The sequence below is a fragment of the Mytilus edulis genome, chromosome 13, assembly GCF_963676685.1.
Source record: "Mytilus edulis chromosome 13, xbMytEdul2.2, whole genome shotgun sequence".
NCBI lineage: Eukaryota > Metazoa > Mollusca > Bivalvia > Mytilida > Mytilidae > Mytilus > Mytilus edulis.
The window spans coordinates 37120604-37137051 of NC_092356.1; the positions used below are offsets into that span (position 1 = coordinate 37120604).

General features: G+C 31.5%; 1 protein-coding gene across 1 annotated transcript; it reads right to left on the reverse strand.

The window, feature by feature from the left end:
- Positions 1-2789: 2789 nt before the first annotated feature.
- LOC139501233 (transmembrane protein 222-like) lies at positions 2790-16331 on the reverse strand. Its single transcript, XM_071290232.1, has 6 exons — positions 16166-16331; positions 13659-13743; positions 12746-12777; positions 12175-12268; positions 5864-5994; positions 2790-5128 (listed from the first exon to the last, which is right to left on the reverse strand). The coding sequence occupies exons 1-6, from the start codon at positions 16309-16311 to the stop codon at positions 5044-5046; spliced, it is 573 nt and encodes a 190-aa protein (XP_071146333.1). The 5' UTR covers positions 16312-16331; the 3' UTR covers positions 2790-5043.
- Positions 16332-16448: the final 117 nt, after the last annotated feature.

A 16448-nucleotide genomic window follows, 5' to 3' on the forward strand; every position in this document is an offset into this window, starting at 1 on the left:
GCAATATGCTTACTGTACCTATGCAGCAGTTAAACGGCACGTATTAATGTCAACTGGCGATATGTTAAATCCAAGAAAGTCGACCAGCCAATACTACCACTGACGTTAATAACAGAGGTGTCGAAAAAACTTTTAAAGAACAAAACTTTTTAAAAGCCATTGGACAAGACAACTTACCGAATATTGTCCTAAAAAAATGCTTTGATTAATAGCACCTGGGCTAAGACACATCTTTCAGCAATCCGTAAACTCAGGCACCCGACCTAATATTTTGTTAGATACAAACACCACTCCTTTATAGGAAATTTTAACACCCAAGATAATCATGTTTCTCTTACCTTCGTTACTTGCAAGCTACTTGTACATAGTTTATGTATAAGCATATCTTTAATCACATAAAAAGGAACCGTATACTCGTATTTAACTTATAACAACGTTAACTATGAACAATTTACTACAACTTAATGACGAAAGCCACTAGGCCGATATTGTGATATTAGATTTCTCTAAAGCTTACGACACGGCCCCGCACAAAGGGCTGTTATCCAACCTCGAAATTTCGGGTAATGGTGGACCAATTCTATAGATTTTCTCAACATGTTCCTTCCGAAACGATCTATGACAGTCCTGGTAGATGATGAAAATTCTTTGGGTGTAGCATCAGCTCATGGAACAGTACTTGGACTGCTGCTTTTCTTATGTAACATTAATGCATATGACGTTATACCTGAACCTGTTTAATCTCAATTCAGATTATTCGCCGACGATTGCCTACTACATGTATACAGGAAGGGCCGAACAAAGCAAGACCACCAACAACTACAAATTGATCTTGTATCATTGGTGGAATGGGTCTCCAAATTAAGTATGAGATTTAATACTTAGAATATAACGTGCTGAGCGTCAGCAAATAAATCATCTCATTTCTACAAACTAAACAACACCATCTTGCAACATGTACAACAGAATATGATGTTATGATTTCAGATGATCTAAATCTAAAATAGGCCATCCACTTTGATAAAAAGGGAAGAAAGCTAACTCAACTTTATGTTTCTTGTGACGAAACCTCCGTCACCGTCCAAAGAATGCAAGGAAAAAAGCCTTTATAGAGAATTTCCTGTCGCTGCTAGAATTTAATCAAGGACATTAATGCATTAGAATGCAATTACAATTTAGTGACTACAAAACAATAAACATTGTAGATAAATTTGTACACAACAAAAGTCATTGTTTCAAATAAATCTGACCAACAGTCATTCTTTGTAAGAACAGTTTCTGATTGGAATAGAATACCCGACAACCTCTAGTTTTTGGTGGGGTAAGTGTTGCCTAATCTTTATTTTGCTATGTTGTGTTCTATTGTTTGTTTTTTTCTTCTACTTTTTTAGTTATAGCGTTGTCAGTTTAATTTCTATCAGTTTAGTTTGCATGTCCCTCCTTTGTCTTTCATTTTTATCAATATGCTTTGTTTATATCCCTTTTTGTGATTCTTTGTTTGTTTGATAGTGATTAAGTTTATAACACATTTTTGACATTTTTACCTGTTGGGTCTGTTTGTTTTGTGCACACATCGCTGTCAATATAGTTTAATTTTATGCGAAGAAATTGCCTGTACCAAGTCAGGAGTATGACAGTTGTTATCCATTCGTTTGATGTGTTCGAGCTTTTGTCATTTGATAACGGATTTTCCGTTTTGAATTTTCCTCGTATTTCGCTATTTTGTTATTTTCCTTTTTTTTGCAAGCGCCTCTCTTCCGTTGCCTTTGGTGCTAAATACTGGCCCTGCAACGTTCCTATTCAGATGGAGGAAAAGGGATGCACACCCTTAAATATTTCGCTTGCTTTACGAATTGATTTATTTACTGTTGGAAATTTTAAAGATAAAGGTTTTACTTCAAGTATCACATCAACTTTACAGTAAAGGTCAGATAGACGGGTGCAGCTTACACTAATTCCATACCCCAAATAGTGTTGACCTTTTGAACATTGACTAAATAACAATGAAAAGGAGATCAAGTTATTATAAGATAACACACGCCAGACAGACATGTAGTACATCGTACTACATGTATCATTTCATGTATTCCACATTCTATCTAATAAACACACTTAATGGGGAAAACTGGAATTTGACCAATGAACCATGAAAATTAACTTTAGTTCATATAAACTCTGCTAAACAAACATGCAGACCTTACAATCATACTATACAGCAAATATGGCTAACAAATCGCTTTACAAGTACTTTGATAAGAAGTAATTTAAAATTAGGTAGATCGCATCATTCTGAACATTACTTTCTTCATTATCCTCTTCATCCCCAGTGGGACATAAGGCAACAACAAATTGCCACCATTTATCTCGGTCCTTAGCCATGTACTGGGCCTTACACAAGGTGTAACCCAATGCTTCCAATTCTGCTGGTACAGTTTTTCTGAACATTACTGCTGTCAGATTTTCTCTATATATTGCAATTATCAAATCGATCTATCCCATTTTCTATTTTTATTCATAAGACTATGTTGCTTGGCAAACCAGATCATATGAGTATATTATGACAATTTTTTGAATGATGATTGTGGTCAAGTTTGATTTGACAAGAGGAAATTATCTTTGTAAAAGTGAATAGACAAGAATGCCATAACCAAATTAAAAGTGATGAGAATAGCTAACTTGATACTTGGATAGTTGATTTGAGTCTAGCTTACCTGTCATACATACCAATACTAACCTTTTATTATTGTTCCCATTTAATTTTGTTACAAAAGAATAAAAACTTCAAAACATTTACACCAACATATACACTTTATTAAAAAATATTTGAAAAACATTAATATATTATAATACATTTAATACAAAATAATATGAAATGATTCTTAACATGATTATTACAAGATTCATCTTGTACTGAAAATGAAGAATGATAACTTAATAATACACAATGTTTTAAAAAATAAGATGTGTCTTGATAGTAATTCTATCAATTGTTAGTAAATTGCAATTCCTATTCTCTTTCCTGTGACCGCTTGTACAATATTTACCAACTCTATTATCATGATAATTATATTGCAAGCTAAGTTGGTAACTTATACAAGTTCTTTTTTATCAATGATTTATTTATATTTATCATTATCTTTTAATTTGTGTCTGTTTATACAGAAGATGTTTCTTATACTTGACATATTTTTATACCTGTTTGTTTTTATATACTTTACTTGGCTGGTATTTTTGTGTAATACTCATTTAATTTCCTTTTCAAATCAAACTTACACCATGTACCCAGTACAATCAATCTGTTTAAATCAGGAAGTTTAATTCAGGATTTTTTTAAATTGTCATATTTGCTTTTTTTATCCAGTTCTTATTTTGAAAGATTAAGATTTGAATCTGGCTACTAGTAGTGTAAAATTTCTCCTATGATATTATCACAGATTTAAAACAATTGCATTTGATCATATAAGTAAGGTAATGAAGCTACAAAATACAATACATGATAATGAAATATGGAAAGAAAATACAAATATTTTCCCCACCATATTTACAGTACTTGAAAACAATTTATTGTCAATCATATTATGCTTACAACTCAAATTGTCATCTAGTGTAACATGGCGTGTCTATAGATTCTTAACATCTAACTGTAAAGAAAGGGGCACAACTCAATTTTACTCCAATGGTAAAATAAATTAGCAAAATTTGATATAAATGGAAATTTAATATTTTAACTTTTATATCAGTAAATGTATTTTTTCTAAATAATAGTTCATCAGAATTTTGTTTGCGTTTGCAATTAAAATATTATTCTTATTATATTATTTTCACTGAATATAGACAACAAATATTTATATAACAAAAATATGCATCAATATGCAGTTAATTTTGGATTTCAAACAGCAAAATTAGCAAATAATCATAACAAACGAAAAGAACATTTTCTACATAACACACAATATAAACAAAATACTAAATACAATGTTTTGATTTTACCTTCCAGGAGAAAAGCTGTGTTTGTTAAAGTTTTTTTTAATACAGCCTGTAGACTGTTGTCTCATCTAATAAAAGTTTTACATTTGTATCATTTGAATAATTATTTAAAAAAAGGTTCCAAGAAAAACATGAAACTAGAGGCTCTAAAGAATGTGTCGCTCACCTTGGTTTATGTGCATATTAAACAAAGGACACAGTTGGAATCATGACAAAATTGTGTTTTGGTGTTGGTGATGGGTGATGTGTTTGTAGATCTTACTTTACTGAACAATCTTGCTCCTTATCTTATCTCTATATATAATGAAATTAGCCCAGAATGTGAGAGTGGAAAATATTTTGTAAAAAATTACAAAATTTATGAAAATTGTAACAAAAAAGGGCAATAACTCCTTATGGGGTCAATTGACCACTTTGGTCATGTTGACTTATTTGTAGCTCTTACTTTGATATGCATTATTGCTGTTTACAGTTTATCTCTATCTGTAATAATATTCAAGATAATTACCAAAAGCTGCAAAAATTTCTTAAAATTACCAATTTAGGGGCAGCAACCCAACAACAAGTTGCCTGATTGGTCTGAAAATATCAGGGCAGATAGATCTTAACCTAATGAACAATTTTATTCACAGCAGATTTGCTCTAAAAGCTTTGGTTTAAGATATATGAGCCAAAAACTGCATTTTACCCTATGTACTATTTTTAGCCATGTCGTCCATCTTGGTTTCGCTGACAGGGTCATCAGACACATTTTTTTAAAACTAGATAGCCTAATGATGAATGTGGCCAAGTTTGGTTAAATTTGGTCAAGTAGTTTCAGAGGAGAAGATTTTTGTAAAAGTTAACGACAACGGACACCAAGTGATAAGAAAAGCTTGAATGATTTTTCCCATGTATTTCATTGTCTACTGTTTCTCTATTAATGATCAAACTGTATTTCTTTTAATTGAAATTTAAGTCAGACAACATGCATATTACCAGGATATCATTCGAACAAAAATAAAATAAATAATTTCTACAAAATATCACAGTCGTTCACGATAAGAGATTTGATGTTCACAATGATGTTGTCAAGACAACTGCCAATATTATGCCAACAAAGATCAAGAATGGTAACCAGGTCTTCAAAAATCCACATGTACTGAAAAATAATAATAAAGTAATTACATGTAGGAACAAATTGATACCGAGACAAAATTACAAATAAAATATGCTTGGTCAGGAGCCTGTTACAAAGTTCAGGGGTTGTTGTTTGCTGGTGTGGATTATAGATTTTTAAAATATTTTTTTTCATTTCTTTTACAGGTTAGAACCCTTGTTTTTTTCCTGTTTGAATTGTTTTCCACACATTTTGGGGCCCTTTTAAGCTTGCTGTTTGGTTTGAGCCAAGACTCTGTTTTGAAGGCCATACTTTGAACTATAATTGTTAACTTTTTACAATCGTGATAACTGATACCTGTGACAAAATGGTGTTCAGTAAAATAAAATATACAGATAACTTTAAATACAATAATTTTGTTGTTAGAAGTAAAGAAATACTTTTTTACAAAATAAATTTGTTGTTCATAGTAAGAGAAAAGAAGTGAATATTTATCTTAACTTAATACTTAGGCAGTATTCCCAGTTTTGACTTTTGTTTTCTCTTAAAAATGTGGAAGTTACAACACCAAAAGTCCAAAACACATGATTTAAGACAGTGTCAAAGCTTACAAATGATGACATTATGCCAGAAGCCTTCATTGACATCTTCAGAATATCTATAAAAATGTATTTATTGAGACTTGGAAACTTACAACTGTACAATAAGTGACACTCATATATATATATAAAATCAATAATTCCTTATGTAATAAAAATAAAATATATTTGAACTTACTTTGTGTATTTTCCATACAGTAACATATAAAAACAAAGGTTGACCATGTTGAATGATGTTTTACCATTGTATTTCATTGTGTTTAGTGCCATGGCAACGTGGGAATGGCAATTGTCACAAAATAAATTATGCTGAAAAAAAAGAGACTGATTAAATTTCATACGCAATTTTAGTTCAAACAATATTTCATTTTTCAAAAGGGCATAAATTACAATAGTACATGTACAATAGAAACACATTGATTGGGAAATAACACTAGAGGCTCTAAAGAGCCTGTGTTGCTCACCTGTTACTGTATTTACTGATGTCGGCCATCTTGGTTGGTAGGCTGGGTTATCAGACACTTTTTTAAAAATAGATACCATAGTAATGATTGTGGCCAAGTTTGGTTAAATTTGGTCCATAGTTTTAAAAAAGAAGATTTTTGTACAAGTTACAAAAATAATACCCAAAATTGACAACAACACTTCGAATGGTCTGCAATTTTATTTGCTATGGTCTACATGTTTCGCCTGCAAGGCAGGCTTCATCAGGACAATTTTTATACAGATATTAATCCCTGAAGTACTCAAAGTGGTGAAATTTGACGTCGTCATGGTGAGAGAAACAATGAAAAGTGAAAGTAGCAATACAGAGTTATAAATAGATATAAAGATAAATATAGAAAATTAAGAAAATTAAAGTTTGTTTACAATGTAACTTGAGTTCGTTTTACTATTATATGATACATGAAATTGTTCTAAAGGCTTGGTATCTAATTGGACGAACTTTCCATGGTTCCTACCACTTCGCAAGGCTTCTCTTCCAACCTGGCCATTGTTGGAGGTTACTACTTCCTAGCGCGTCGGCAACAATAGGAAGATTATGGTCGCCGCTATGGAAAATAAAATTGTCAAAAATTGCTCCCTTATTTTAAATTATTTAGTGACTCTATATAATTGTTGGATCGTCTGCAGTAGTTGGTCTGTTTAATGGCATGGTTATGAATTCCTAGCAAGTTCCTTTAAGATCGGCGCCCGTGGTACATCTCTTCTACTATCATAATAATATCTGCTATCATTTATAGATGTTAAGGTGGTATTGGACATCTTGGTTATCTTGGTTCAGTTGTTATTTCGTCGCAAGTATGTAATATTCCTTGGTCCATGTATATGCTGGTGGCCTGTAGATCGGCGCGTGTAGCAAGGCGGTTCCTTTCGGATGCAGGGGTTCACAAAAATTAATAACAAATTAAACTCCATGTGGTGAACCAACGCCTGTGTGAATCATTTTGTTAGAGTCCCTGAAGTGGATACCTTGGTATGCGGGGTTGTCAAGTTATGCAAATAAATGCAACATTAAAATAATACCCAAAATTGACAACATCACATCGAATGGTCTGCAATTTTATTTGCTATGGTCTACATGTTTCGCCTGCAAGTCAGGCTTCATCAGGACAATTTTTATACAGAAATTAATCCCTGAAGTACTCAAAGTGGGGAAATTTATTTTCATAACTTGACAACCCTGCATACCAAGGTATCCACTTCAGGGACTCTTACGAAATGATTCACACAGGCGTTGGTTCACCACATGGAGTTTAAGTTACAAAAATGATGAAAAAGTGTTCAATATTGACTTTAAAGGACAATAACTCCTTAAGGGGTTCTCTGACAATTTTGGTCATGTGACTTATTTGTAGATCTTACTTTGCTGCATTATTGCTGTTTACGGTTTATCTCTATCTATAATAGTATTCAAGATAATAACCAAAAACTGCAATTTTTCCTTAAAATTACCAATTTTAGGGCAGCAACCCAACAATGGGTTGTAGGATTCATCTGAAAATTTGTGAGGGGATAGATCTTATTCTGATGGACATTTAAATCTTGAAAGATTTGCCCTAAATGTCTTAGTTTCAAAGATATAAAGCAAAAACTGCATTTTACCACTATGTTCTAATTTTAGCCATGTCCGGCATTTTGTTTGGTAGGTGGGGTCATCAGACACATTTTTTAAACTATATACCACAATTATGATTGTGGCCAAGTTAGTTTAAATTTGGCCCAGTAGTTTCAGAGAAGAAGATTTTTGTACAAGTTACAAAAAATGATGAAAAAGTTGTTAAACTTAACTATAAAGGGCAATAACTCCTTAAGGGGTTGACAGACAATTTTGGTTATGTTTGACTTATTTGTAGGTCTTACTTTGCTGAACATTATTGCTGTTTACAGTTTATCTCTATCTATAATAGTATTCAAGATAATAACCAAAAACTGCAAAATTTCCATAAAATTACCAATTCAGGGGCAGCAACCCAACAACAGGTTGTCTGATTCGTCTGAAAATTTCAGAGCAGATAGATTTTGACAATTTTAATCATGTCAGATTTGCTCTTCATGCTTTGGTTTTAAAGATATAAGCCAAATTATACATTTTACCCCTGTGTTCTATTTTTAGCCATGGCGGCCATCTTGGTTGGATGGCCAGGTCATCAGATATATTTTTTAAACTAAATACCCCAAGGATGATTGTGGCCAAGTTTGGTTAAATTTGCCCCAGTAGCTATAGTTTCAGAGGAGAAGATTTTTGTAAAAGTTTACGGACGCAGGACGCCGGACACCAAGTGATGAGAAAAGCTCACTTGACCTTTCAGGTCAGGTGAGCTAAAAATAAATAAATCCACCTCTCTTCAAAATATATATAAATAAAACCATAACTGTGATTAAGGTTGGATAAAAGGCTGCACTCCTTCATTCTAAACCCTTTGAAAACCATTTATAGACTACATATTTATAAAATAGTGTATCAGTCCAAAACAAAACTAGAAAGGAGTCAGTGGAGCTGTTTATTCACTTATACATGTACAAACTACAATGTGAAAGTACCCAAATTGCACCTATTTTGCCTGTTTGTTCACATACGTTTATATATGATCCAGACAAAATGTTCCATTTTGGGATTATTTTGTAGATATATCCTAATTATCTACTATATATTTGCACCAATCTAAATTTTATTCCATATTGAATCATTGAAAAAATTGGTTTGAACCAGCCTCTAAAAGATCCAGGATTCTGTAATGAGGTGTACCCAAATTGAAATTATGCTTAAATAAACATTCTTACAAATTGTTATAACAGATGTTTTGTTTTATTTCTTCAAATATTTTGAACAATTTGACATTAATCATGTGAATCCATGGTTATTATTCATTTTTAAGAAATGCCTGTAACATATTTTATTTGTTCATTTTTAAAAGATGATTTTTTTTTGTGGATACTGCGTCGTTATTTGCTTATATCAGTGTCATTTGGTGGATAGTTAACAAATAATACCACATCTTCCCATTCTTATATACAACAGAACAGATTTACTACTTTGAAATGATACAAATAATTATTTGTTTGCAGGCAACTGTTTAACTTCTGTCAGAAAGTGGTAAATCAAAAATAAATGTGATAGTCAAGCAATGACTTATTGAGCTGTTGTATGTTCTGCTTTATAATCTCAGTATAGATATTTTTGTTAAAAAAAATCAAGAAAAAGTTTATGTATTCAGTATACATGTACACAAAAAATATGATTCTGGTGCATTTTGTAATAACTAAGGTAGCTGTCCTCCTTATTTAAACAGTGTACTGAGAGACACCGCTTCAAGGTCCATTGGATAATTTCTTTAATTCATGGAATTGTATGTAATATATTTCAACAACTCATTTTGTAATATTTTACACAAAACAAATTATTCTGAACTAGTATAAAGAAATGATGTGATAAATGTAAATAATTAAATGATAAAACAACCCAACAGAATAATAACATATTCCTTAGCTTAAGGAGGTATACCTAGGTTAAGGGAAATAACTCTTAAAATCATCAGTACGTTTGTGTCAACCATTTTCAAAAACATATTCTAAGCTTCTAGGTTACAGAGCTCCAGATAAGAATTCACAAATTGGGTTTTTTACCCACCATTTTCTTATATAATTGGGTGATAAAGTTTTTTGATTGCATTATCAATTCCAATTCACCCCTCATGTTAATATCAAATTGGGTTTTTCACCACCAAGCTCCTTATTGTATTGGGTTTTTTCATCAACACAATATTGAATATTTAGGCAATATCAACCCCAGATTTTTTTCCATCTTAAATATGTTTCTTTCTTTGTTTAGCTGTTTTATTTGGTTTATTCACTGAGGAGCAATTATAGGTTTAATTTTTGTTCCGTTTCAAACCTTCTGCCAGTTTTGTATTTTCTCATATATATATATATACTGTATAAAACGGATGTGTATTCACAGGCACTTGTCTTATACCTTTATATAATAAATTCTGAGACCAGCCTGTAAAATGAAACAAAAAATAGTTTATAAACTCTAATTATACTTGAATGTTTTTGTTTTATTCCAATTTTCATAAATCTGGGTTTAGTTGTCTTTTATTAGAACTTTTGGTTTCTGATGCTTTATCATGTCATAATTGATTTGGCCTCAAGTGTTTGGCCTTTCACTTTTTCCAACTGATTTCTTTTTGAGGAAACCCTGTTTTTATAAGGGAGCTACCATTTGATTTTTATGGGGGGCTAGGATGAAATTTGAAAAAAATAGGCAGGACAGGAGTTTTGAGTAAAAAAAAAGGCAGGATGAGACAATTGCCAAAAAAAAAAGTCAGGACGACAATTTAGGTAAAAAAAAGTCAGGATAAACTTAAAAAAAAAAGCAGGACCAAACAGAGTGAAAAATAAAAAGGCAGGACAGAGATTACAGCTAAAAAAAAAATGCAGGACAAAATTTTTCATCCTAGCCCCCCCATAAAAATCAAATGGTAGCTCCCTTAGCAATGTTCTCGTAAAGGTACGCACACACGCCCGTGTGTTCGACGGCTTCCTTAAAACACTGGCTGAGTCTTTTTATCATCATAACTTTCCCTCAGCTTTTCAAAAGAAGCAGAAAACATGCTTCTATTCAATATTTTAAGGTTAATGTACCCTTCTGTAGCAATTTTTGTACGAACTTTTCAAACTTCAATTGTATCAAAACTACAGATATTATGAATAATAGAGATAGGCCATTTTGTACATATTCCAAGGGGAAACTTGATGCAAAGCATTATTTTTTACTGTTCCATTGCATTTAATAGAAAAAGAGGACTTTGTGGCAAATAAATCAAGATTTGTATAGAAAATCCACAGCCTTTATCCTTGTACTCTCATATTTGGCAATTTGATGACTGATAGATATAGGATTATTGCATGCAGTGCTAGCATTGATTTCCTGAAAACAAGTTTATAAATGTAGTTATTGGTTATGACAAGTATAAATATGGCCAAAATCAAGTACACCTTTTAGGGTGCGCTCGACTTTAGTGACTCAGCACGAGGTGTTTTGGAATTTACAGGTTACTTAATAGAACTTTTTGTAAAAAATAAACACTAGCACATCATAGAAAATCAAGTGAGTAATTTATGTTTCAAATTTTATAACAAAAATCTCTGTATTTAAGGCTGTGGATTTTCTATAAAAATCTTGATTTATTTGCCACAAAGTCCTCTTTTTCTATCAAATGCAATGAAACAGTAAAAAATAATGCTTTGCATCAAGTTTCCCCTTGGAACATGTACTAAACATGCTAAATGGCCTATCTCTATTATTTATTATATCTTTAGTTTTGATACAATTGAGGTTTGAAAAATTCGTACAAAAATGGCTACAGAAGGGTACATAAACCTTAACCGAACATTCACTTTCGTTTTAATTCAATGTTTGTTATGATAAATCCCGAGCAATGCGAAAAAAATATGACTACATGACACACGCTAATTGGATAGACGTCGAGAAGATCGAAATGTTTTCAAAAACACGTGTACCTATTGAGCAACAGCAAACTCTAACAGGGACCTATTTCAGCTACTTGATGCAGGGATCTATTTTTAGAACGAAAGGAAATTTCCAATTATAAATATTATAAAAAATAAAAACAAGTTTACGCGACGAATGTAAACAGATTTATATAAGGGTAAACAACGCAAATTGTAGCCAATAAAAGGGTGGAGAACTCATGGTTTTGGTATACAATTGGGTTTTCCTTTGAATTAATTGGGTTATTGAACCCTGCAATGGGCAATTGCATTGGGTTTTTTTATTATTTGTATTGCGTGATCACGCAAATACGCAGCTTATCTGGAGCTCTGAGGTTACATAGATTATTTTTAATCTGTTTCAGGTAAATGCTTAAAAAACATTGATGAACTTGACTTTTACAAACGCTTAACTGATTTAAAGAGTTATCTCCCTGAACCAAGGTCTACCCCCTTAAGATATACACCTACCATTCTGTGTTTATATTCTTCACAAGAGTCCATCACACCACGATCCCATGCTTCTTTACCATTGTTTACTTTACCCAAGTCTAGCTGCCAATATCTGTTAATTTAAGAAATAGTCATACCTTTTAATTATTTTTTTATTTTAAACTTCAGTCTTGCTTAATACATATTTGCCAATATCTGTTAAGTTAAGAAATAGTCATACCTTTTAATTATTTTTTTATTTTAAACTTCAGTCTTGCTTAATACATATTTGCTCATAAATTAAAGAAAAAGAAATACTACTAAAACCTAAACATTATGTTTAATCTTTGAAGGACATGAAGGAGAGTAATTAAAAATCTTTTAAAGACACCAAGAGGCAAATTATACATGTAAATCCAGAACCTTTCCTTACCTATTAGGCATATTTATGTACATGTGTCATTATAAGACATGACAGAGCTTTCCTGAAATGTGTTACAGCTTTTTATATGAAATGTGTTATAACAGTATTTAGGGCAATTACTATCGTTGACTACTCAGGAAAAAAAAAACAAATGTAAATTTCACTTTTATTAGGCTCAATACTTACTTTACAGGGTTTCCAAAAGCCATGTCATCTTCCTAAAAATAAATAACAATAATAGTTAATCTTTTACATATCAATTACAGAGATACATAATTATTTGAGACAATTTAATATTCTAATATGGAACCAAAATTGATTTTCAATAAGATGTAAGTGACCTGTTGATTTTTAGTTTGTATATTTCTACAATTTCCTTTCAGTTGCAGTTTCTTCAACCAACAATTGGAATTTTGACCACTTATTAAACCTTGTGGTGATAACACTATATAATCAACATCAACTAAATTCAAACCAAACAAACATTCATGCAGAAAATGAATATAATTCCTGGATTTGCATTGGTTTTACCGGCGTTCAGTAACTGTCAGCTGCAGACAAAAATGTCCAAATTTTGTCCGACTTATACGAGGGTCAAGACTAAATCCTCAGAATTTGGAGCTGAAAAGGGCATCCGACTTATAGGCGGATCGACTTATAAGCGAGTAGCTACGGTATCTAACTTTTAAAAATTTAATGTTAAAAGATTCTTCATTTTGCGATCCAATTTGTTCAATACTTTCCTCATTGCATAGAAAAGAATATAAATTGTTGGACATTCATAAATGAGACAAGTTGTTCAATAACATTTGTCATTTATACTCTACCATACCAGTTTTAGTTTGTCTTAACATGTTTTGGATGATAGCAGTAACATATGAAGTGGTTTTACCATGTTTTGCAATTGATTTTAATAATCCTCTTTCATCATTGTTCATGTCTGAAGTTGTGTTATTTTTCTCATTTCTTAGTCATTTTGAAGTGAAAAGTATTAGTAATATTTTAGTTTAGAGTGTTTTGTTTTTAAGTATTTTGTCTTAGGACACATTTCTAGATTTTTTTAAGCCAGGAATCATTGGTAACTCATTGAAAAATTTACCGAGACAAAATAAGGACCAGCAAAGTCTCTTATAACACCTGCACTTGTACATATTCCCATATGTCCGATAATTGGAAACAGCCATCTGGAATAAAAAGCATAACAATTTTACAAATGTAATACAAACATTCTCAATATTTTATATTGTTAAACATAAGTTAGGTCTGAATCTTACATGCTTTTATATTCATGTACATAATGACATCAGATTGGGTAAATTATAATATTGTGGTATCATTCATAGACCCCTATCATGATATATCACTATAAAGACTTCAATCTCAACAATTAATTAAAACCTATACATATACATGTGTAAAACATCATTTAAAAGTTTGTTTTTTTTGGCGTTTATGCCCTTTTCAATAAACTTGGCTTTATCATGACAATCAGTTTTAACATATTTAAGTGGCACAAGAAGCCAGAGTACCTGTATATGAAGAGAAACACAGGATTTCTTCAGATAAAATGTAAACTAGCAACACTTGTCAATAAATATTGGAGTCAAAACACCTTGATATGATTTAACCCTCTTGCTGCCAAAGGGACATTTATGGCTTCTACACACAAATCTTGTTGATTGTGTAGAACGTCAAAGGTCCATTGTAACGTCACAATACTCAGGGGTACTGACAACGTCAAAAGACGGCGTCAAAAGGGCGATTTTGGCGGGAATGAATAAAACTGAATAAAATGCTTTAAAAGTATACTTAAAACGGATGTCAAGAAATGATACAGGATCATAAGCTTGTTAGTACTATAATACCAACTTATTTAAGGTGATTACTTATTATCTAGTTCGTCATTTTCATGTAAAATGTTGCATTCTTTCGAGAAATTTGTTTTACTTTTTTTTCGTACATCTATCAATCAGAATATCTCATATAAATCAAAAATCTTATCCCTGATAAATAATCATAAAAAGGGTAACTGCTAAACTTGATTACGCGAAATATTAATATTCATTCACAATACACCATACACGCTTTATTTAAAAGAACTGGATAATATATTTAGGTCTCAAATACCATGATTGAAATCTCAGTTAGGATATTTTGTTGTTGTAAAAATACACACATGTTAACCGATGTACTTGTATTGCCATACGATATTTCAATACATTTTAAACCTGTTTCATCATGGAAGCACTGACTTAAAAATGTTTATTTTCATTCGAAATCATAGGGGATGTTAAATTAGTAGGAAACACAATGATTTCTATTCCTATCATATATATCATAGATATCCTTTCCCAGTGGCAACATCTTTTTCTGGCATTCATCACAGATCTTTTACTTTGTAGGAACGACTGAGCAATATATTTATTGTATATTGAATTTCAGACGTCCTTTATATTGCATGAACTATTTGCTACTGAACGTTGAAAAGAGAACAATTTATCAATTAACAGATTTTAAAGATATTTTGTGTATGTCAATTACAGTGTGTACTTTATCATAGTAAATAAAAATGAATTATTATTGATTCAGGTTCACTTGTAGACTATTTTAGAGAATTCCCTCGTTTTTACTATGTTTTTTTTTTATTCGTATTCTCTAAAATTTTGAGCAATAAGTGGTCAACAAAATAATAAGTAACATGATTAAAAAATAAGCAAAATGAATATGGAGATTAATTTTTATATAAAAAATATTTCCTCGCCTACCGAATCAAGGATTGAAATCATGATAATTTTAATCTGACACGTTTGATACCTTACAACAAGTAGTAGTTCATAGAATCATAGAACAGCTGCTCGGAGATTTTATTTATTTTTATTATTTGTACACGTTTTGTTTTTATTTTCATTTTCATTGGGTGCCGTTGTTTTTGTCGTTTATATATAATGATTTGAGAGTTGTTTTTACAGTATTTACCAATTACCTAATAAAAAAACGAGAATAAATATTTTAGTATTTTATAGGTGGTTAAGAATCGTTTATGCATTTCACTTGACAAAGATAAAAACAAAGTCGCCTTCAAAGCTAGTATAGCATTTGGTATATTATTTTCACTTTATTTTAAGACAAGAAAGATAAAAAAAAAAATATATTCCAAGGTAAAAAAAATGTATTTTTAAATAATGTTGTATTAAAAACACCGTTTATGACAATCTTAGAGCAATAACTTCCGTATAATAACTTATACATCGCTTTTCATAATTACGGCTACATTGACGCGGGAAAAACTATTGACGACGGGAAAGCGCAGTTCTAGACTACAAAGAGGCACAAGTTTTGCAACGTCACAGATGAGAAACGTCAAGATGCTGTTGGCGCGACAAAGCAAGAAAAAAAACTTGGCAGCAAGAGGGTTAAAAGGGTTTGAACTTAAAACTTCAAAGCTGACAGGCTGCTTATACCACTCGGTCAATTTGAAGTAGCTCATCACAACAACAACAAAACCCGCATACGATGATACATACAGATATACATTTTATGTTTGCTTTTACAAAAATCCCCCCTTTTTTATAGTGTGTGTAAAACGAAAATTACAATGTAGCTTACGTAATACATGGTAAAGGTGTCCAGACAATGCAGTGCGGATACCGCTGTTTTTCGGTGTCAATTTTTTGACTGCCATAAAGTGGCAAATGGCCAGGCATGTTGATCGCAGTTTTTTCTTGATTTTCGAATGTTTTGGTTTCAGCCATTACAGGGATACTACACTGAATGAAGGAAATTATATATTCTATTTGGTTATATCATCGAATTAGATATGAACTATTTTGTCAATTTATTAAAAAAAATATACTCAAAACAAAACGTTCAAATACATTCAAACTAAAAA